The sequence below is a fragment of the Castor canadensis genome, chromosome 16 (assembly GCF_047511655.1).
Source record: "Castor canadensis chromosome 16, mCasCan1.hap1v2, whole genome shotgun sequence".
In the NCBI taxonomy this organism is placed as follows: domain Eukaryota; kingdom Metazoa; phylum Chordata; class Mammalia; order Rodentia; family Castoridae; genus Castor; species Castor canadensis.
This window is the reverse complement of record NC_133401.1, coordinates 8596102-8619024: the sequence shown is the minus strand read 5'-3', so window position 1 is coordinate 8619024 and position 22923 is coordinate 8596102. Positions and strand designations below refer to the sequence as shown.

Sequence of the window (22923 nt, the reverse complement as noted above, 5' to 3'; positions counted from 1 at the left end):
CGTTAAAGGGCTTTCAGTCTCGGGACTACATTTCCCAGAGTGCAGCGTACCCTGGGCAACTTCCTGTCGGCGCTTGGGTCCTTGAGAGGACGAAGGAGAGATCGTGCCAGGTCGCGCCTGGAGTCTTCGCGGGACGTTCTACCTTGGGGGTAGGGATAGTCTGCGGGTGTTGAGTGGACTGAGAGGGACTTTGCCTTCAGCAGAGGGCGCGGGATGAGGATGTGGAGGCTTAGGACGTGTGTGCAGACATGCGATCACTGTGGAACCGAGCGTGAAATTGATATGCGGGTGATCGAGACTCGGCACCTAGAGATGGACGCGCACGCGCGTGTTCGCCAGCCTGATGGTGACAGGAGCTGTGTCGGGCCGTAATGGACAATTTCAGTGTGACTGTATGTACATGATTATGACAGCATTACTGTGTAGCCGCAGCAGCCGTGGGGCCACAGAATTCCGAGCAGCGTGTTTAGGAACATAATCGTTTCTGTAACTGAGGGTGTAAGCACAACCAGTCGAGAAAAAGGAGAAAGATTTATTACCTACAAGTGACGAGGAAAGTACTAGGGTTGTATCCATAGTACTGCTGGGTTAGAAGGAAGCATGGGGTGTCTAGTCTGGGAGCCTAGGCACTTTGGGGCTAGTGCTTTCCGGAGCATGCTCAGTTTAAGGTGTCCGTTCTGAGCGTTACTTTAAGGTCCTAGTTCAAGAAGGAAAGATGGTGGATACTTTTTTGGGCATGCTCAGCTCAGAGCCACAGAGCCCATGTTCAAAAAGGTTAAGATGGCAGACAGGGACTCTTCTGGGCAAGCTGTTTTTAGTATTACAATGAAGCAAGTTTATTCTACGATGCCTGAAGTACGTGAGAGTGGCTAGGTGACCTTGGCTGATTGTCAGGAAATTTATTTCTCTGAAGAGTCTGTACCCCATTCAAATGACGGGGGGGAAATACTGTATTTGGTGTATGTCAGCAGCATTGAAGTGTGGCCAGTTATACATAACCTCATGGCATGAAACTCAAAGCTAGAGATTTTGTGAAGTTGGCTTGAAGAAAGGTCCAAGAGTACTTAATAAAGCAAGTGAGCCACCTGCCCCATGGTAAGAGACTGTACCAGGGAGTGCTTCAGAGTACTCTGGGTAGAGCCAGGTTTCTGTTAGACTTAGCAGATGAGAGGAATGTTGAAGATAAAAAATGAATTGGTTGTTAATGAATTATATGTTCCGGAAGACATACTGGAACAGTGTCAAGAACTGGGGAAAGGTAAGAAAAGTAGATAAGTGTGTCTGTGGGGAGTACAGTGTCTGAAAGAGAGTTACTAGAAAGTTTGGGGCATATTATAACAAACATGAATACAGGTGTTGTATTCTGGTTGGATTCAGTACAGTGATGGAGAGTTAGTGTTGGGGTTCTGAGGTTGGTTCCCTCAAGAGGAAAAGGAAGGTTAGGATAGAATCCTTCAGGGTGATTGAGAAAGGCAGAATTATGGCAGTGCAAAGATGTCTTCTTCCTAATCCCTTTAATCTGTGAATATAGTGCCTTATATTGCAAAAGGGACTCTGCAGAATTTAAGAAACTTAACTTTGCAGTTAAGAAACTTGAAATGGAGAGATTATTTAAAATTACCTAATTGGGCCCAATATAATAATTGCAGGTCCCTTAAAGTCAGGGAGCCTTTTCTGGCTGAGTGTAGAGTTGGGGATGTGACCACAGAATGGTCATCACAGAGATACAACTCTTGGCTGTGAGCTAAGGAATGTTGGTGGCCTCTAGAAGCTGGAAAACATAAATTCTCCACTACATCCTTCAGAAATGAATGCAGCCCTGCCTGAGACACCTTGATTTTTGCCTACTGAAATCCATCTCAGACTTTTCCAGATCTGTAAGAGAATAAATCTGTATTATTGTAAGCCACCACGTGTGGAAATTTGTTCACAGTAACTGTTGAAAAAATACATTGGTACAGTGTCTTAGCCTCAGTGCTGTGGAGGAGTCTTGATTCCTGAGACTTAAGGGGAGCTCAGTCTCTACTGATAAATGTTGGGGACTTTAGATAAAGGACACAGGCAATGTAATTTTCCTGTATCAAGATCTTTTTTTTTTTTAAACCTTTGGCATTTGATCATTTTTTGTGATCTGATATATGATCAGTCTGAGTCTGTAGTTACTTACTTGCTTTGGAACTAAGATTTATGTTGGCTTGGGAGAGGTGTTATTGAAATGCTCCAGGATTGACGGGATTTTGTTTCTTACATAACCTTATGAATGTTGCATTTTTTCTTTTCCATTGCTGGGAATTGAACGCAGGCCTTGCCTCATGTTAAGCAAGTGCTGTTTCACTGAGCTGCTCCTCACTCAGGAAAGTTGCAGCTTTGTTAGTTGATAGGTAGGTATTCAGTTGTTACATGTTTACTGTAGGCCCTAGTTTCAGGATGCTCTAGGTCATGGTCCCTGCTTATAATTGTTTTGTTTTGTTTTTGCCTCATAGTCTCCGTAATTAAAATTTTTACTGAAGTTTATCAGGTGAATGTCAATACAAGTATATGTATCATACAAACACCAAAACAATTAGAACTGTACATCTTAAATGAATTACCACAAGGGGAACACCTTTATAAGTACTCAAATTTTAAAAAAAGTACCTGCACCCTTTTGAACTTCTGTTCAATCAGTAGCTCCTCCAAAATAACCACTGAACATCTCTTTTGTCTCTTTGAATTTATATAAAAGTGGGATCATGCAATGAATATCCTTTTCTGTTGGCTTCTTTTGTTCAAAATCACATTTGTGATATTCATCCATATTGTGAGTAGAAACAGTTCATTTGTTCCATTGCTAAATAGTATTCCAGTGCATGAATATGCTGATTGCATTTTGTCTGTTTTACTGTTGATAGGCATTTGGATTGTTGCCAAGTTTGGGTTCTCACAAATGATGCTAGGAGCGCTCTTTCTTTTTCTTTTTGGTGGAATTGGAGTTTGAACTCAGGACTTTGCACTTGCAAAGCAGGCATTCTTAATTCTTGAGTCATCTCTCCAGTCCATTTTGCCTTGGTTAGTTTTGGAACTGGAGTCTAGGGAGCTATTTGCCTGGGTTGGCCTCTAACCATGATCCTCCTGATCTCAACCTCCCAAGGAACTAGGATTATAGGCCCCTGGTAGCTATGAGCATTCTGGCACACACATTTTGTGTTGATGTGTGTGTGTTTCTGTTAGGTGTATGGTTAGGAGGGGAATTGGTGAGTCAGATTATTTGAATCTGCAGAAGCAGATAGTTTTCCAAATAACTGAAGCAATTAGTGTTCCATCAGCCTTTTTATGCAAGTCCCAATTGCTATGTGTTCTGCTTAGCACATGACATCGTCAGACTGGTGGATATGAAGTGCTGTGGCATTGTGATTTTTCTGATCGATGACTAATGATGTTGAGAGCCTTTGTTTTACTGTGTTTGAGCATTTGGATGTCTTCCTTTGAGAAATGCTAGTTAAAGTCCTGAGCTTAACTTTTTGGTTTTGTTTTTGTGGAGTATATCTGTGTTTTTATTCTTGGTTCTTAGAAGTTCTTTATGTGTTCTGATTGCAGATCCTTTGTCAGCTATTTGTGTATTTCAGATACCTCCTAATCCATGGTTTTTCATTTTCATGTTCTCTTCTGAACAAGAGATTGCTTTTTAAAATATGATTTAGTATTTTTCCCTTTAAGATTTGTATTTCCTTGTATGTTGTTCAAGAAATCATTGCCTGTCCAAAAGATATGAAGGTATTGTTTATTTTCTTGTAGACTGATTATATTTCACATTTAGATGTACAAATCTGGAATTGATTTTTATGTGTTGGGGGAGAAAATGATTCATCTTCTCTATTACTCATTTGGCCTAGTACCACGTATTGAAAAGACCATCTTTTCTTCCTTGATAATTTCTTTTCTTTGAAATCCACCTCATCAGACATTGCTGTAGTCGTTTGAATATAATTTTGATTATGATTTGTATAGCCCAGCCCTCCTATACCACCATATTGGGGAGGAGAATCTGACATATTGAAAATAATCAGCATTTCATCCCATGAATATGACAAATTTTTCAGTTGGTTAAGTCTTTAACTTCTCAGTTTTGTTTGTAACCGTTAGTATAGAAGTGGCCTTGTACACATTTTATTCAGTGTATTTATAGGTGTTTGAATTTTTGGCTGATATTGTACATGCCATCACTTTACATCTAATTGTTAAATTCCAACTTTGTGCTTGTGTATTAAAATATAGTTGATATTTTACTGACTTTATATTCATATTCTTAAATATTTCTAAATTTCTATGCTTGATTTACTTCAGCTTTAAAAAAACATGAATGAGCTATTCTGTTTTCCATTCTCTATGCTTAATTCCTAAATTAGTTATGTGCTGATATAAAACATACTACCTTAAAACAGCAGTCAGTATTTGTTTTCTTATAGTTGTTTTGATCAAAAATTCAGGGACTGGGGGTACACATCTGTAATTGCAGCTACTTAGGATCTCCAGTCTGAGGCCAGTCCTGAGCTAGAAGGGAGACTCTATATTAAAGCAAAAGGGTTGGAGGATGATTCAAGTGACAGAGCACCTGCTAGAGGCCCTAGTTCAAAAGGAGTGGCTTAGCAGGAGGTTCTCACTCAAGGTCCCCTGCAGTTGCAGTCAAACACTTTGCTAGGATCTCAGTTGCCTGAAAGGCATATCTGGGGCTATAGGGTCACCTTCCAGGATGAGTTTATCACATCACCGTTGGCAGTAGCCCTTAGTTCCTCCCCATGTAGACTTTTCCATAAGGTTTCTGAGTGTTCTCCTAGCATGTCATATGGCTTTCTTCAGAGCAGGGAGAGTACAGAAGGTGAAACCACATGTCTTTTATGATCTATCCTCACATTCCATCATGTCCACGATATCTTATTGGTACACAAATTAGCCCTGTTCAATACTGGAGGCAAGCACACAATGTTGTGAATATTACCTACCAGGAGTTTTTGGGGCCATTGAGGATTCTGGCTACCACAATCCCCACCTCTCTTTTTAGATTTGCACTTTCATGTGTTTAGCATCATTGCTATCCCTTGCTGAAATTTTATCATGTTTTGTGGCTGGAGTGTGTCCTCCAGTAGATAGAAAGGGCTTATGTGAACCTTCCCAAAGATCCTGCATCATAGCACTTTTTATGTTTTATAATTAAATGTCAGCTTGGCTGGATATAAAATCTTTGGTTCCCTCATTTTCCCACAGCTATTTTTTTTCCCACAAGTATTTTTTTTTCTTCTTAAAATTTATTTTTATTAGCATGTATTAACTGTACAGGGGGGTTTCATTGTGACATTTACATATGTGCTTGCAATATATCTTTTTTTTTATTCATATGTGCATACAATGCTTTGGTCATTTCTCCCCCCACCCCCTCCCTCTCCCCCCACCCCTCAATACCCAGCAGAAACTATTTTGCCCTTATCTCTAATTTTGTGGAAGAGAGAGTATAAGGAATAATAGGAAGGAACAAGGGTTTTTGCTGGTTGAGATAAGGTTAGCTACACAGGGAGTTGACTCACATTGATTTCCTGTGCATGTGTGTTACCTTCTAGGTTAATTCTTTTTGATCTAACCTTTTCTCTGGTTCCTGGTCCCCTTCTCCTATTGGCCTCAGTTGCTTTAAAGTATCTGCTTTAGTTTCTCTGAGTTCAGGGCAACAAATGCTAGCTAATTTTTTAGGTGTCTTACCTATCCTCATATCTCCCTGTGTGCTCTCGCTTTTATCTTTTGCTCAAAGTCCAATCCCCTTGTTGTCCCACAACTATTTTAGAAGAGTTACCCACAGGTACATTGGGATACTGAATTCAGCATTAGAGAAGCCTAATGACAACTGAATTTCCTTCTTATTATAGGTCACTCCTCATGACTTTAATAATTTTGTTAGGTGGTGTTTGGAATTGGCTTATTTCCCTTGCACCTTGGTGTGTCTTTCCATTCGATTTATTTGTGTTACTGGGCATTGGCACACCTGTAGTTTCCACACTCAGGAGGTTGAAATGAGAGAATCCCTTGAACCCAGAAATTCGAGACCAGCCTGGGTTACATAAGAGACCCTATGTTTAAATAACTAACTAAATAAATAATGCTTCATGTCAGGAGATTCTTCTCAGATACTAAAATATCTTTAGAGCCTCTGCTTATTTGAATTCTGGATTTCCTGTAACTTTCCTTGTTTCTTCCAGTTATTTTTATCCCTTTCTTTGTTAAATTTTGTTCTGTTCACTAATTTCTGTATTAGTTTTCCTTAGTTTACTTTCTGTGGTATTTGTGATACTCCATGCTCCTTGTGGTTTATTTTTTAATTTTTTATTTTTTTTGGAATGTTGAGTGATAAGTTTCATCTTCTCTTAGTTTTTTGGTGAGTTCTCTTTGTACATAAGGGTATTTTGCCACACTTTTCAAACTTTTATATAAATATTTTTAGACACAGTGTTTCTAACTTTATGTTTTAGAATGCAGAGATTTTCCTGGAATAGCTGTCACTGGTACTTTACTGTGAAAAACTTGAATGGGGGCACGACTAGTTTTTCTGGTCAAATTTGGGAAACAATTTCTTTGCAGCCAAGCCTTCCTTGCCATTTAGAACCCAAAGTAGTTCAGAAAGACTCTGGCTATTATCGTCTTGACTTCTTCTAGTGTCTTTTCTGCAATTCATGAATACAGCCAAGTGCTCAGCTCATTTTATGAGGCAATATTATAGATAACGAAACCAGTAAAAGCATATGGGTGTCAGTATCCCTCCAAAAGTGCTAGCAACCCAACTCTAGTGACATATAAAATGAATTCTGCAACAAAACCAGGTGGATTTCTCCTAGAAGTGCAAGATTTGTCTCAACATCCCAAAATCAACTAATGTAATGCATCATATCAGTAGAATAAAAAACAACTCACAAAAGGTCATCTCAACAGATGGAGAAAAGGCATTTGACAACAGCCAGTATTCTTTCATCATGATAAAAACAAAACAACAACACAAAAATTCTTCAAGCTAGGAGTAAAAGAGATTTTCCTCAATACAATATCAGGCATCTGCTAAACCCCACACCTTACATGATACTTAACAGTGAGAGACTAGGTATTTTTCTCTCCAGGATCAGAAACAAGACAAGGATATCTACATGTGGCACATCTGTTGAACAGTGTACTGCAGGTTTGCAGGTTCTACTGGGGCATTTGAGCAAGGAAAAGAAATTCAGGTTGGAACAGAAGTAAAAACATCTCTATTTGCAGATGACATGATCTTCTATAAGAAATCCTAATGCATCCATCAAAGAAAACACAAACAAACAAAATCACCCGATAGAACTGCATTAAGCAAAATTTGGAGATATAAGATCAATATGTAAAAATGAGTTATGTATTTGTACACTGAGGAAAATGAATTACGAGAGCAATTCCAGTCACAATAGCATCAAAAAGAACAAAATAGCTGAGTGCTGGTGGCTCACGCTTATAATCCTAGCTACTCAGGAGGATTGTGGAAACAGTTCACAAGACCCTATCTTGAAAAAACACGTCATAAAAAAAGGACTGGTGGAGTGGCTCAAGGTGTAGGCCCTGAGTTCAAACCCCAGTACTGAAAAAAAAACCAAAAACAAAACCTTAGCAATAAATTTAACGTAAGAACTTAAAACTTATTCTCTGAAAATTACAAAATAGGTATTAAAAAAAAAACCTTTAACATGAATGTTCATAGCAACATTCTTTATATAAAGTTGTGAAAACAACTCAAATGTCAGTTGATGGAGGAATGGATCACCAGTGTGGTGGGTCTGTGTACAGGAATATTATTCAGTGACAGACAGGAAAGGATGCTATTACATGCTGCAACCTGGATGAACCTTGAAAACCTGATAAGCAAAGGAAGCTAGCCACGCGTCTACACATTAATATTCCATCCATATGAAAGTGCAAAGTAGGGGGCTCTAGAGAGCAGAAGGTAGACAGTGGTTATATAAGGGTAGGGTTAGTGGAATGGTGGGAACACAGAGAGTGATAGATAAAGGGTACTGCGTTTCTGGGGTGATGAAAGTGTTCTAAAACTGATTTGGGATGGTTGTACATTTCTATAAATATACTAAGAACCATTGAAATTTTTACTTTAAATAGATTAGTTATATGATATGTGAGTTATATCTCAATAAAGCTGTTCAAAAAACAATATAGCCAATGTGTATTGAATTTTTTACCTTGAATTTTCTTGACATCTCCATATTGCCTTTAACCACCTCCTTTTCATATCATTCCTGCTCGAAGAACTTCCATTCTGAGTATGGCCAACTCCTGGCAATGAGTATTTCTCTTTTCCTCTCCTCTCCTCTCCTCTGCTTTCCTATCCCCTCCCCTCCCCTCCCCTTTTATCCCCTCCCCTCTTTTCCCGTCCCCTCCCCTCCCCTCTCCTTTTCCCTCTCTCGCCTCATCTCTGTCCTCCATCTCTCTCTTTAACATCATCACTGTGGCATCCACATGGGTTCTGTTTATTTTCCTGGTTTTTTTTTTTTCTCATGGCTTCCAGGAGGAATGTCAGGATTAGAACTTGTTCTTCCTTCTGATGATTTAATAGTTACTCAAGTCCTTTTTGTTTCCAGAAGCAAAGTTTATTTAGTCCACAGCTGGTTCTCTACTTCTCACTCTTTACAAAGTGAAGTCCTGTTATGACACTGTCCTCTGTGTGCCAGGCACAGTTCACACAACATACCCTGCATGAACCCCTCACATTGTGATATTTGTGTCTTTCCTCTCCCTCTTATCCCAACTTTGCTCTATCTCTAGTTAATTTAAACCTTACTTTAAAAACGTACAATGGCAGCCAGGTGCCAGCAGCTCATGCCTGTAATACTAGTTGCTTGAATGACAGATTGGGAGGATCAAGGTTTGAGGCCAGCCCAGGCAGGGAGTTCATGAGACCTCATCTCAAGCAATAGCTTGGTGTGTGCATACACCATGAAGGACTTATGGTATGTGCACCTGTCATCCCAAACTACAGGGAACTCTGAGATCAGGAGGATCCTGGTTCCAGGCCAGCCCAGGCAAAAACTTAACAAGACCCCATTTCAATGGAAAAAAGCTGAGTGTGGTGGCAATGTCTGCCATTTCAGCAATGGGGAAGAAGCTTAAAATAGGACAATCACAATTCAGGCTGGCCTGGGCAAAAAGTTAGACTCTAATAATCAAAGCAAAAAGGGCTAGAGGCATGGCTTCAGTAGTAGAGCAACTGCCTTGCAACACAAAGCCCTGAGTTCAAATTCCAGCCCCCTTCCCCCCCAGCACACCAAAAAAACAGATGCAATGGTTTCTTATTGCTTCTGAGATGAGGTCCAAACTCCAAAGCCTTTTTTTTTTTTTTAAAAGACACTGGAGTTTGAACTCAGGGCCTTCACCTTGAGTCACTCCATTAGCCCTGTTTTTGTGATGGGTTTTTTCGAGATAGGGTCTCCCGAATTATTTGTCCAGGGCTAGCTTCAAACCACAATCCTGATTTCTGCTTCCTGAGTTTCTAGGATTACAAGCGTGAGCCACTGGCATCCACCTCTATTTTTTAGGACTGTTGCTAGAGCTTGGAGGATAATGGGAGATGATAGTCCAGTTGGATCAAAGACTATGTGCACAATTCTGTTTGTGGCCCAGTAAACATTACTAGGGCTATGTATATCAGTCGTCTCACTGAATTTCTGGTGAATCTAGTCAGCATTATTTTGGCTTCAAAATTGCCTTTAGTTGTTTGGTGGCCCTTGCATGCTCTGGATGTAAATGACTCAGTAGGTGTCAAGAATTTTGTTGGACATGAAATCAGTGAAAGGCACTGTCCCTAGAGACGTACACAGGAGAATCCTGGACAGGTATATTTGTTTCTGAGATTGTAGAGTCCCATTGGCCTTCAGGTGACCTTGGGGATATGAAATGCAGGCTCTGGATAGTTGTAGAGGATATTTATGACAAATTAGAATGGTCTTATCTCTCTTATCCTGATTTATGCCATGATTTTGGCATGAATAATAGCATTGAAATCCTTCTGCTTTAGTTTATTCTCTGATTTTGGTTGGGGCCAGGATTTCCTTGGATTCCTAATGACCTTCTTCCGAGGAAGAAAATGGTCTCCTCATTTGTTCAATCTCTGGGGCTGGGGGCGGGGCTCAAGTGGTAAAGGAATTGCCTAGCAAGAGCAAGGCCCTGAGTTCAAGTCCCAGTACCACCCCCCGAAAAATGTTCTGAGGAAATCTTGACTTTTCATGATTCTTTCTCTCTTTTCTTTCCCAGGACTCTGCTTCAGCAAGAGGAGAATCCAGAAGAGGACCTGTGAACTCCTGGAATTTAAATCATGGCCCACGTGAGTTAGGATTTTCTCCAAAAACACAATTATTTGTATGACTGCATATGAATAATTTTATTGCTTATCTTGAAACTACTTACCTAAATCACTAGTTGTTACTAACTGTAAAAAACCAGGCACTGGTGGCCCACGCGTGTAATCCTAGCTACTCAAGACGCAGAGATCAGGAGGATCGAGGTTCAAAGCCAGCCTGGGCAAATAGTTCTAGACCCTATCTCGAAAATACCCGATACAAAAAATGGCTGGCAGAGTGGCTCAAGTGGTAGAGTACCTGCTTAGCAAGCATGAGGTCCTGAGTTCAAACTCCAGTTCTGTCAAAAATAAAAAATAAATTTGGATTTAGTGATTCTAGACAGGTGTAGCCTCTCCATGATGTCAACCAAAAACTCCAAGGACGTCTGTTATTCTGGGCTGCCACCCTAGTGTCTTGGTGTCTGTGATGTGAAGGCTTAAGTGTGTTGTGACTGAGTTTTTAACAGCCCCTGAGTACTCAGCTTTAGTCCCCTTTTTCCATGTCGTTTCCTCCAGTTCCATAGATAGCCACCCTGTAGGGCTTTGCTCATTGTGTGTCCCATTCTCTGCTGCTCCCTTTTCCTCCACCATGTAAATGGATTCTTAAAATTTCACCATCAACATTTGAGTTTGTCCTTTTAGCAATTGATGACGTTCAGAGATGTGGCTATAGAATTCACTCAGGAGGAATGGGAGTGCCTGAACCCAGAACAGAGGAATTTGTATGCAGACGTGATGGCAGAGAACTACAGCCACCTCATCTCAGTGGGTAAGATTCAGAATTTGACCCTAAAATCACTGCATCTATTTTGTCAATTTTGGGATTGTTTTTCAAATATCTCTGGAAATTTCTGAGCTGTGTTCCCAGGAAAATGGTTTTGTGTTTTGTGAAGTTAGCAGTAGTCATCATCATTGGGAACCTCACCTTCCCCATCCTTCAGAAATCCTTTATTCTTTTTGCTTGCCTTTTGAAAGCTGTCATTGTCTTCCTTAATAAGCAAGGGACCAAATGCAAATTTGAGAACTCTTACCATTTTCTATATTTTCTCTTTTGTTTAGGACTTTGCATGTATCAACCACATGTTTTCTCATTGGGAAAAGAAGAAGAGCCTGGGATGAATTTGAATGATGAGACAAGAGGACTTTACCCAGGTGAGTGAGGGTTGAGCAGGTATGGGGTGTCCATAATTATAAATACTAGTTCATTTGCTTAGTGAGGCAGTGGTACCTTGAATTATCAGTATGAAGTATCCTTTCATTGGCCAAAGGACTTTTATAAAGGCCTGAGATGTATATGCAAAGCCTTTCCAAAGAAAATTTCTCTTCACTCCAGATATCACTTTATTTCTGTGCTCTTGTGTATCCTTCATATTACAAAATCTTAAGTGCCATTCTTTTTCTCCAGTAAGAAAAGTATTTTATGTATAGTTTGGGTCAAGGTTCTTCCCATCTGTTGGGTGAACTTTCTGGGGGAGGTATAAAAGACTTGTGTGTCACCAAACTGGTATGACACTGACAGCCCACAAAATGACTCATACAAATCCAGTTTGAATGGTTAAAAATGAAGTTTCTTTAAATGTTTTTATTAGCATATGATAGGTTTACTTTTTTGTGACATTTTCATGTGTACATATATTGTACCTCAATTTGGCTCATCCCCTCCACTAATCTTCATCTTTCCCTACTCCCCTGTCTTTTTTTGTTTGTTTGTTTGTTTTTGGTAGCACTGGGTTTGATCTCAGGGCTTTATGCCTGCTAGGCAGGTACTCTACTACTTGAGCCACTCCACCAGCCCTGGTTTTGTGTTGGGAATTTTCAAGATAGCTTCTCTTGAGCTACTTGTCTTGGGTGGCTTCAAACCATGATCCTCCTGATCTCTTCCTCCTGATTACAGGATTACAGGGTCAGCCACCAGTGCCTGCCAATTGTTTTTTGTTTTGGGTTTTTTGTTTTTGTTTTTGTTTTTCCATGCTTGCAAAGCAGGTACTGTAGCACTTGAGCCACACCTCCAGTCCCAGTGCCCTTCTTGAAATGACTTTGACAGGCTTCAGTGTTCTGTATTTATACATGTATAGAAAGTACCTCAGCCATATTCACCCTCCTTTTCCCTCTTCATTTACCTTCCAATTCTTACCCTCCCTTTAACATGACCTGTATTATATTCCTGTCCTTCAGTGTTTTAGTGTATGTTCATTGTTCAGTGGGGTTTTGCCTTGGCATTTTACCTGTAAATATATTGTACTTCAGTCAGTCAAAGTCTCTCTATTAGTCTTCCTTATCTTTTCTCCCCTACCCCTGTATTGTTCAACAGTTTTCAGTGTTCTGTTGTCTTGTTCTACACAGATGTGATGTATTTCAATATTATTCACTCCTTGTCATTCTTTTCCTCCTCCCTTAGTCTCCTCTAAGAGTTCCACTTTTAGGAACATGTTCCGTATATATTTATACATACATGTGCATGCACCCCCCCACAATGTTTGTATTTGTATTTGTATCTGTCTTCCACATACAAGAAAAAGTGTGTGACCTGTGTTTCTGAACCAAGCTTTCTTCACTTAAGATGATGTTCTCCAGTTCCATCCACTTTACCTTTGAATGACAAAATTTCATTCTTCTTTATGGGTGGATAATATTCTATTGAGTATATGTACCACATTTTCTTGCTCCATTTATCGGTTGTAGAGTATTTGGACTGTTTCCATAGCTTGGCTATTGTGAATAATGCTTCAATAAACATGGGTGTGTAAGTGTCATTGTTGTATCCTGACTTACATTCCGTTGGATGTATGCCTAGTAGTGGAATTGCTGGATCATATGGTAGTTCTATTTTTAGTTTTTTGAGGAGATTCTATACTGCTTTCCATAGTGGTTGTACTAATTTACATTCCCACCAACAATATATAAGGGTTTCTTTTTCCCTGCATCACCAACATATATTGTTGTTTGTGTTCTTGATGATAAAAATAAAAAACGAATTTTAATAGAATTTACTTAGAGCATAGTGGACGACCATGGAGGACTGTATTTGCTGGAACTTGCCCAAGTCACCAAGGTCACCATTGCCCCATCTGCCAGGTAGGGAATTTATGGATACAGCTAGGCAGGAAAGTACATGCAAGTGTGCAACTGCTGCTCCACTTGTGTGGCAAACACAGGCACACATGCTTTCCTCATAACCACTTGGAACCTGTTCTCTGCGTCTGTAGGACACAGGTTTATTTTTTAAACCCATATATTTTGTTCACAGTTCTCATGTGGTAACCACCCCATTTTTGGTGAAAGTTGTCGGTTTCATTGTGTCTTTTAAGACAAAAGGGGCATGTTCATGCTTAGTTGTTATCCAAGTTACTTTGCCCCATACTGTCGTATGTATGGGCTGGATTTTATTTATGGGTTTTGATTACTGTTAAGGTCTCATCCTAAGACTGGGACCACCAGAGCGTGTGCTCCCCCTCACTTACGTTATTTAAAGGAAGACCCCACCTTGGTGCCATGGTCCTCAGAAAGATGCTCCAGTTTTGGGGTGAAATGGGCAGCGGATTTTAGGTCACAGCTCCTTAGCTGAATAAGGGAAGTTCACTACTTACTGAACCGTTGGGCTTGTGAGTTGCTGCTGTAGTCACTGTTCACTGCTAGAAGAGGTTCCCTTTGACTATGCTTGGTAGAAGCAGTGATCTGTGGTCACTTGGAACACAGACCCAAGTGACCACAGATCACTTTATTAAGTGATCACTTTATAAAAAATCTTTAAAAAAATAAAGATCACTTTATTTTTTTAAGTGGCACTTTATTAGCACGTCATATCCATTTAGCACAACAGTGGCAGTGGCTTTTCCGCTGGGCCTGTGACTTTCCCAGCCACAGGTTTTTATCCTGGCTTATAGTACCAAACACAGATACCCCCACTGAATAAGCTTAAGATCCAGTTGAGGATGGATTAGCTGAGTGGTTGGTTGTGCCACTGCTATAGCGGCAGGCGCATCCGGCAGAGCAGGCTGATAATGTGACACGTGGACCCCATTGCTGAGCAGGACTGTTGGTGACAATTCTCCCCTGGCAGACTGCATAGCACTCTCTGGCAGTATGAATGCTAGCAAGGAAGAAAGAAGCTTTTAATTTAATTCCAACTTGATATTTTTTATGTCCTATAATCAGAGTGTATGGTGTCTTTAGCAAAAGGGACTTACCTCCAGTTTTGATATACAACCAACTACAGTGGCAATAGCCCATGTGATGTTAAGGGGCCTTGGGCAATTTCCTGGCCAATAACTTATAATGAGTAGCCCATGTGGCTGGGGTTTTAGCAACCTTATAACTCTGGAATTACTCTTTTTTACCCATGCAAAATGCTGTTATTTAAACTCTTTAGCTGCTGCTTTAACAATTCATTTTTTTTAAAAAATTTAATGAATCCCTGTGGGATTGTAAGGCATGTGATTAAAAATCTGCCAGTACCCCACAATTTCCAGAAACATATGTAACTGCTTTATATTTAATGGTATCAATTGTTTTAAAGTTTTAGATGGCCTAGTTAGGTATTATTTGTGTTTTATTTGACCATAAAACTCCCCCAAATTTTATGGTTATGTCAGACCTGTGTACTTTGTGTGGATTAAATCTCTCATCCTTAACCTTTTTGGTGGTACTAGGGTTTGAACTTACGCTTGCTAGGCAGGCACTCTACCACTGAGCCCCTCCACCAACTTTAGGTCTTGTATATCTTCTGGATTTTTTTTTTTTTTTAATTTGTAAGACACTCAGGTCAGCATGACATTATCTATATAATGAAACATTTTTACAGTGGGTGGCAGGATAACCAAGTGAGGTTCTGAGCCACCAGTGTCCAACCATTAAAAGGAGGACTTGTTTTGCTATAGTCTGCCATATACAGCAGTTAAATGGCAGCTTGCTGCAAGACAGAGTTACTCTGGCTAGGATTTTGAGGACCAACCTTACTACACTATCTGTCTTTCTCCCTTTTTCTTCATTTAGATATTTTTAAAGTTTTTTATTTCCTAATTTTTTTTGTACTTGTTTTCATTTTACCTACTTCATGATTTTTTCTTTCTTTTTTTACTTACCTTCTCCTTGCTTTTGTTTTTTTGTGCAGTCATTAATTCATTCTTTTAACCATCAGATACTGATTTTCTAATTTTATTTTAGGTTCAGTAGCTTTAACAAAGTGTATATTATGTATTAAGAAACTCATATTCTTCTCAGTGACTGAAACATGGCCACACATTACTGCACAGTAAACTCTTTATTAAGAGAAGATCAAATATGCTGCATAAGTGAAGTCAAAATAATAGTTGAAAAAGGTTTCTGACCACAGTGAAGAAGTTAGGGCTGAAGGAAGACAACCAGGAGAGAGCAGTGTCTTAAAGGCAAGTCCTGTTTTGACTAGTTCACTGTCACGTCCATTTTCTTCTCTGATAATGATGGTGATTTACTAATTTCTTGGCACTTACTCTGTGCCAAGTGCTTTATAGAAACAGTATTTTGTTCCCAATCTTGTCAACAAGCCTCTGATAGGAGATATTTTACCCTTATTTGTAGTGTGGAAAAATAAAAGCTCTGTCAAGTTCAATTTTTTTTTTTTATCACCAAAAGATAGTTTTTTAGTAAAGAGAACTACAGTTAGAAACTGCCATCTTTCTACCACTATTCGTTACTGCTCATACTCTTGACTACTGCCTTTCAACTCAGCCACTACCAATCACTACAGAGTCCTTGGTCAGTTTCCAAGAAACTCTCTGTTCCCACGAGAAAAGTAGGACATTCTCATGGGATCCTAAATATCTAGGAAAAGTGAGCTGCAGAAGAGTTCTTCATTCTCCTTTGACAGATTTGTCAAACTATTTTCCTATCTAAACTGTCACTCATAACTGTCTCCTTTAATGTAAATGTAACATGCCCTGTGTGACTCACTTCCTGGTACTTTGGCAACTCTGGAATATATTGTGTCCCACATGTTAGACCGATAGTCTACTATTTCCCAACATTCCCGTTTTTCAGCTTGGAATTATATAAGATACTCATCATAGTACCTTATATAGTACTTGACATTTTATAGATATTTCCTAAGATCCTTCCATTGGCTCAGATAGAAGGAAAAAAGATCTTAGAAAGGGGTTAAAAGCGTAAAACAGTCTGTTTCTATAAAATTGATGACCTGTTCTCTACATCAGGATTTAATAAGTAGACAGAACAGCTTATTTTAGTCTAGGTGCCAAAACCTGACTTGATTATGCATAGTGGAGGAAATGAAGAAGGTGAAATATTTACATGTGCAAAGGCAAATGGAAGAATGCATAGGTTTAACCACATTTCTTTACATTTATCTGTGAACTAAGCTAGCTTTTGTCTTCTATTTCTACAGAAAATCATGAGGAAGCAGTATGCGTAGTTGTTTCAGTAGAGAAGGAAGGGATTAGACAGTGAGATGTTACATTGTTTTTGCATGTTTAGATTATCCCATTTGTGGTTTCTGGTCTTTAGTTTTTACAGTATCATCTTTTACTGCATCCTAAGTATTTACTCACCCTCCCTTTTTGCCTTGTCGTGTATTTATTCCAGAATTATTTTTTAAAAACCTAACATGTGCTAAGAATTGATTATACCACACTGAGTGAAACAATGTAGTCTTTAGTTTGTCATTCTGTTTTTGAGGTGGTGTCTGGACAATCAGTTTTTATTGAATTCTAATGAATATGATCAGAACAAAACTTTATCCCTTCTCCTGACCTCTTAAATTTCTATTTATTTTTGCCCCTCCCTTTTTTTTGCGTTCCGCGAATTTGGAATTTTTAAGCCATTCACTTCTTGTGTGCTTTACATTATGATTTGCTTTCTATGTCTACATTGAAATTGTATTTCTTTTTGGAAAGTAAAACAGTACGTATTTATCTTCTTGTCTTTCAGACATACCCATGTGGCAGACCAAGAAGTTATTACCAAAAAAAAGCTCATTTAAAAGAGAATTATCCCAGTGGGAAGTCCTGGAAGTTTGTACAAATGACAGTCTTGATGGTTTGTGTTTTAGAGGTAGTCGAGAAGGAAAAGGTCAGTTTCAAACACAACAAGAAAATCAGGAGTATTTCAAGCAAGTCACAGTCACAGCTTTTAATCAACACGATAGACTCAACATAGGAGAGAAATTGAACGAATACAGATGTGAAAAAGCATTTACTTTTGGGGCAGACCATACTGAACACCAGTTAATTCACACCGGTGAGAAATTCTGGGAAGATAAGGAATGTGGAAAGTCCTTTCTTCTTGATTCAGAGCTTACTCCATGTCAGGCAGTTCACACCAGTAAGAAAGCATATGAGTGTAAAGAATGTGGCAAGACTTTCAGTTTTCGTTCAGGTCTTATTGGTCATATGAGAATTCACACTGGGGAGAAACCTTTTAAATGTAAGGAGTGTGGGAAGGCCTTTAGGTTTAATTCACTACTTAATGTCCATAAGCGAATTCATACTGGGGAAAAGTCTTATGAATGTAAGGAATGTGGGAAGACCTTTAATTATAGCTCAGATCTTACTCGACATCACAGAATTCATACTGGTGAAAAGCCCTATAAATGTAGGGTTTGTGGAAAGGCCTTTAATTGTGGCTCAGACCTTACTCGACATCAGAGAGTTCATACTGGTGAGAAGCCCTATGAGTGTAGGGTTTGTGGAAAGGCCTTTAGTTGTGGCTCCGACTTTACTCGACATCAGAGAGTTCATACTGGTGAGAGGCCCTATGAGTGTAGTGAATGTGGAAAGGCCTTTAGTCAGCAGTCACATCTTATTAAACATCGGAGGATTCACACTGGTGAAAAACCTTACATATGTAAGGAATGTGGGAAGGCTTTTACGTGTGGGTCACAGCTAGCTCAACACCAGAGCGTTCATACTGGTGATAAAGTACGTAAATGTAAGGAATGTAAAAAGGCCTTTCGTTCTGGTTCACACCATCGTCAGCATCAGTTAATTTATGCTGGTGAGAAATTCTTTGAAGATAAAGAAAATGGGAAGCCCTTTTTGCCTCATTTAGAACTTACTCAATACCAGAAGGTCAAAACTAGTAAGAAAACATATGAATGTAGAGAATGTGGCAAGGCATTTAGTTTGCGTTCGCGTGTTACTAGTCTCAAGAGAATTCATCCTAGGGAGAAATCCTTTAAATGTAAGGAGTGTGGGAAGGCTTTTAGTTGTAGCTCAGATCGCACTCGACATGAGAGAATTCACACTGGTGAAAGGCCCTATGAATGTAAGGAATGTGGGAAGGCCTTTAGGTGTACATCGGACCTTAGTCGCCACCATAGAATTCACACTGGCGTAAAACCTTACGAGTGTAAAGAGTGCGGAAAGGCTTTTACTCGTGGCGCACACCTGACTCAACATCAGAAAATTCACACCTGTGAGAAATCACATAAATGTAAGGAATGTGAAAAGGCCTTTAGTTCTGGCTTAGACCACACTCATCATCAGTTAATTAACACTGATGAGAAATTCTGTGAAGATAAAGAATGTAGGAAGACCTTTATACCTGACCCAGAACTTAGTCAGTGTCCGTCAGCTCACAGTGGTAAGAAAAGAGGCAAATGTAAAGAATGTGGCAAAGACATTAGTTGGGGTTCAAGTGTTCCTGTTCTTAAGAAACTTCATACCAGAGAGAAACCTTTTAAATGTAAGGAATGTGGGAAGGCCTTTAGTTATAACTCAGAACTTAACCGGCATCAGAGATTTCACACTGGCGAAAAGCCCTATGAATGTAAGGAGTGTGGAAAGGCCTTTACTTCTGGCTCAGACCTTATTCGGCATCGGAGAGTTCACACTGGTGAAAGACCCTATGAGTGCAGTGAATGTGGAAAGGCCTTCATTCAGCAGTCACATCTTGTTAAACATCAGAGGATCCATACTAGTGAAAAGCCGAAGAACAAAATGATCGTAGAAAGACCTTTAGTCAGTGATCCCATCTTACTAAATATGAGAGAATTCACACTGGTGGAAAACCTTATGAATATAAGGAGTGTGGAAAAGCTTTTACTCGTGGCTCACACCTGACTCAACATCAGAACATTCACACTGGTGAGAAAGCACGTTGTTGTAAAGAATTGGAAAAGCATATATTCTTGATGTACATCTTACGCAAATCAGAATGTTCATGTTGGTAGGAAACCCTGTGAGTGTGAGAGATGAAATTCTCATCAGCAGTCCACACTTGCTCAACATCAGTGTATTCGTGCTGCTAGGAAACTCCTGAATAAGCAAGGTGGGAAAACTTTTGGAGGGTTCATATCTTGCACAATGTGAGAAAATTCATGAGGAAATTCCAAATATAAAGAATGTGGAAAGAGCTTTCTTCATAGCTCAGAGTTTAATCAACATCAGAATCAACATCAGAAAATTCATAGTGATGAGAAATTATGAATGCAAGGAATGTACAGACTTTTTTTCATGGTTCAGAAATTAATATCAGAAAATGCAAACTGGAAAGAGACCTTAAAAATATGAAGATTGTGGAAAGGCTTTTCTCTGAGTTCATAACTTAATTGATGTCAGCAAATGCATACTGGTGAGGAACTTTATGTATATATATGAAGAATGTGGGAAATCTTTTATCTGCACTCACAGCTTACATTATATCAGAAAATTTATCTGATGTACAACCCTACTCACCATATTTGACTAAGCAGAAAATTCACAATGTGATAATCTCTATGAATGGATACACTATAGGAACCTCTCTAATCTTGATTCAAACTTTGCTGAACACCAGAGTATGTTTTTTTTTAATGGATCTTAGGACCTTGTGAATGCTACACAAGTGTTCTACCTCTGAGCTGTGACTATAAAGATTGAGACATCTTATCCAAAGTCTCACTTAAGTTTACTATTGTGAAACTTAAAATCTTATAAGGAGTTTTTATATCATAGGATATAAAAACATAAATAAGGCTTAATGTAATCTATTGACTTAGGAAAGAATTTACTGATTGGCCATCAGTCATGGAACATCAGAATGCCTTATGATAAAGAAGTTAGGATATAGCTATATTTGAGAGGGTATTTTAAAAATGATAATGTAAATATGTAAAGTTTATAAAACATGATTTTTATATGTAGATGCCTTATTTTCTAGGAAAACAAATATGTTCATTTCACATACTACCAAAAAGTAAAAAAAAAAAAAAACCCAGAAAAAATTTAAACCACAATGAAAAATCATTCAAGATGTACAGTTACACAAGCTACACTCTGAAGGAAAAGAAAATCCTCTGGGAAATTTCCCAGCTTTTGATAATATAATTCTTATAATAAAATTAGATGATTGATCAACGCATTCCAGAAAGTTTTCACTCCTGAAGATACATGAAACTACACAATAAACAAATCCACTATTTAATGAAAGAATAATTATAGATACTTACTTGGAATATTTAACCTTTAATCTTAACAGATGAGAATTTTGTATGATAAAAATGTACTTTTAGTTCAGCACTTAATTTTCCCATGAATGCGGTTCCTGATACTTTTAAGTATTACCTGAATGCTGAGTATATGTACACATATTTAGCAAATTATAAATTACTTTAATAAGCAGTTCTTTCTCAAATTATTGTAATTATGGAATTTTACAGGTTGGGAAATATTCTATGACTTTATTATAATAAACAGGCCATTTTCATTCATGTTGACTACATTTCTTTTTTAAGGTGACAAGTACACTTAGAAAAATGACATTTAGAGGTTATTTGATGACCCTTTGTGTCCTGGTCTGGACATCCATTTTCAGATGAGCATAGTTTATTCCTTCATCCTTTTGCCCAGACTGCCTCATTGAGTTTTGTGTCTGTGTATCACCAGATGTGTATCTACATCTATTTCATGGTGAATTTCTGGATTTCCTGAGTGCATGAAGTACATGCTTCTTGAGCTCTTACTCCATTTATGGATACTTGAGTGTTGACATATAATTTTAATTTGACAAAAAAAAACCCAAATCATTATTGGCTTAAGAAGATGGTCACTGATTCTAGTTACCATAAGTTCTAAGCAAACCATATTCAGTAAAAGAGGCTTTGTGAAATGGTAGCACTGTGAAGCATTTTCACCTCTTAGTGAAGATGAATGTTCACACCATGGATGGTGACAGGCCATATACATAATAGAGTTGAAAGACAGTTCTGGTTCTAAGGGACCCACAAGGAAGCTAAGGGGCAATGTGGCATACAATCTTTTGGGCTTTTAATACTTTATCGTGTAATTGCTATACAGGTTCCAAAGCAGGAAAGAAGAAAGGGAGCTAACGTTTATCAAATACCTAATGTATACCAAGTTTCTACATGTATTTTGATCTCAACCCGAGACAAAGGTATTCTCTCTCATTCAGGAGTTAAACAACTCACAGGTGCTGTAAATGAGCTCAGAAGTAACATTTTTCCTGATACTGGAGCCCGTACTCTTTACTGTATTACAGAGGGACTAGTGTGGGTAAAATATTGTGAGAGATTTGCTTGGGTGTTTTTTTCCTAAGGTTGAGGGGAATGGATACGAAAGTTGTAGAGGCAGAAACTACCTGACAGAGCGTGTTGGGAGAAGAAAGAGTAAAGACAAAGTGTAATATGGACGACTTGTAAAAGATACCACACCAAGTACACTTAATTAGAACACATGTTATTAAAGTAAAAATATTAAGGCAATAAATTTCTATACTTGTATCTAAGTCTGTAATTTTTCATATCCTCCACAGGCTACTAAGTATAAGAAACTTGACAAAATCATAAGGGACTAGAGAAGATAAGAGTTGAAGGATACCATGTATAAAGCACCTTTCACACACAGTTTTTTCTTTCCCTACCCATTACTGGTATGGTGTTTATTGTCCCCAAAATCCAACACTTTGGAACCCAAGAACGATTGGAGAGAAACTTAACTCATGTTTCTGCTTAACTCCAGGCTGCAGTTAATGATCTGGGGAAGAACATGGTGCATGAAAATGGAATTCATGTTTTGAAGGACACCAGGAGGAGAATTTTCAAGTCCTTTGACCTATAAGCTAGCTGTTTAAGTAGGCATACAATCATTTTAGGCTTTCTATAAAGCTGCTTTTCTTAGAGATGAAGAAAAAGTTTTCATAGTTAATATAAAAAAGGTTAAGGTTATTACTATGATTATTGTTATCTGAAGTGTTCAGAGTCCTGACAGTCAGTGCAGAAGGAATACACTAGAACCATTTATAGGAGATAACCAAGCCCTTGCTGAGAAACATTACAAAGGTCTCTATTATTAGAAGAATCTCCAAATTTATATATAACAAAGTTCCAGGAGATGTTTGGGTGGAACCAAGGCAACTCAAATTTACATGTACACAGGAGGGAATATGAACAGTTTGGTATTCTTGAGGAATGCCAAAGTGAGAGTTCTTGCTCCAAATATAAAGTTACAGTAAATAAGATGGAATTACTACAAAGAGATAAATAGACGAATAGAAGAAAATGCAGGATGGTGGATGGATGGATGGATGATAGACAGATCGACAGACACACATGC

At 38.7% G+C, this 22923-nt stretch overlaps 1 protein-coding gene across 1 annotated transcript; it reads left to right on the top strand.

Annotated features, from left to right (window-relative positions):
• Positions 1–21062, top strand: LOC109702963 (uncharacterized). Its single transcript, XM_020188186.2, has 5 exons — positions 1–149; positions 10297–10366; positions 11024–11150; positions 11441–11533; positions 17303–21062. The coding sequence occupies exons 2-5, from the start codon at positions 10358–10360 to the stop codon at positions 19432–19434; spliced, it is 2361 nt and encodes a 786-aa protein (XP_020043775.2). The 5' UTR covers positions 1–149; positions 10297–10357; the 3' UTR covers positions 19435–21062.
• The last annotated feature ends 1861 nt before the right edge of the window (positions 21063–22923 follow it).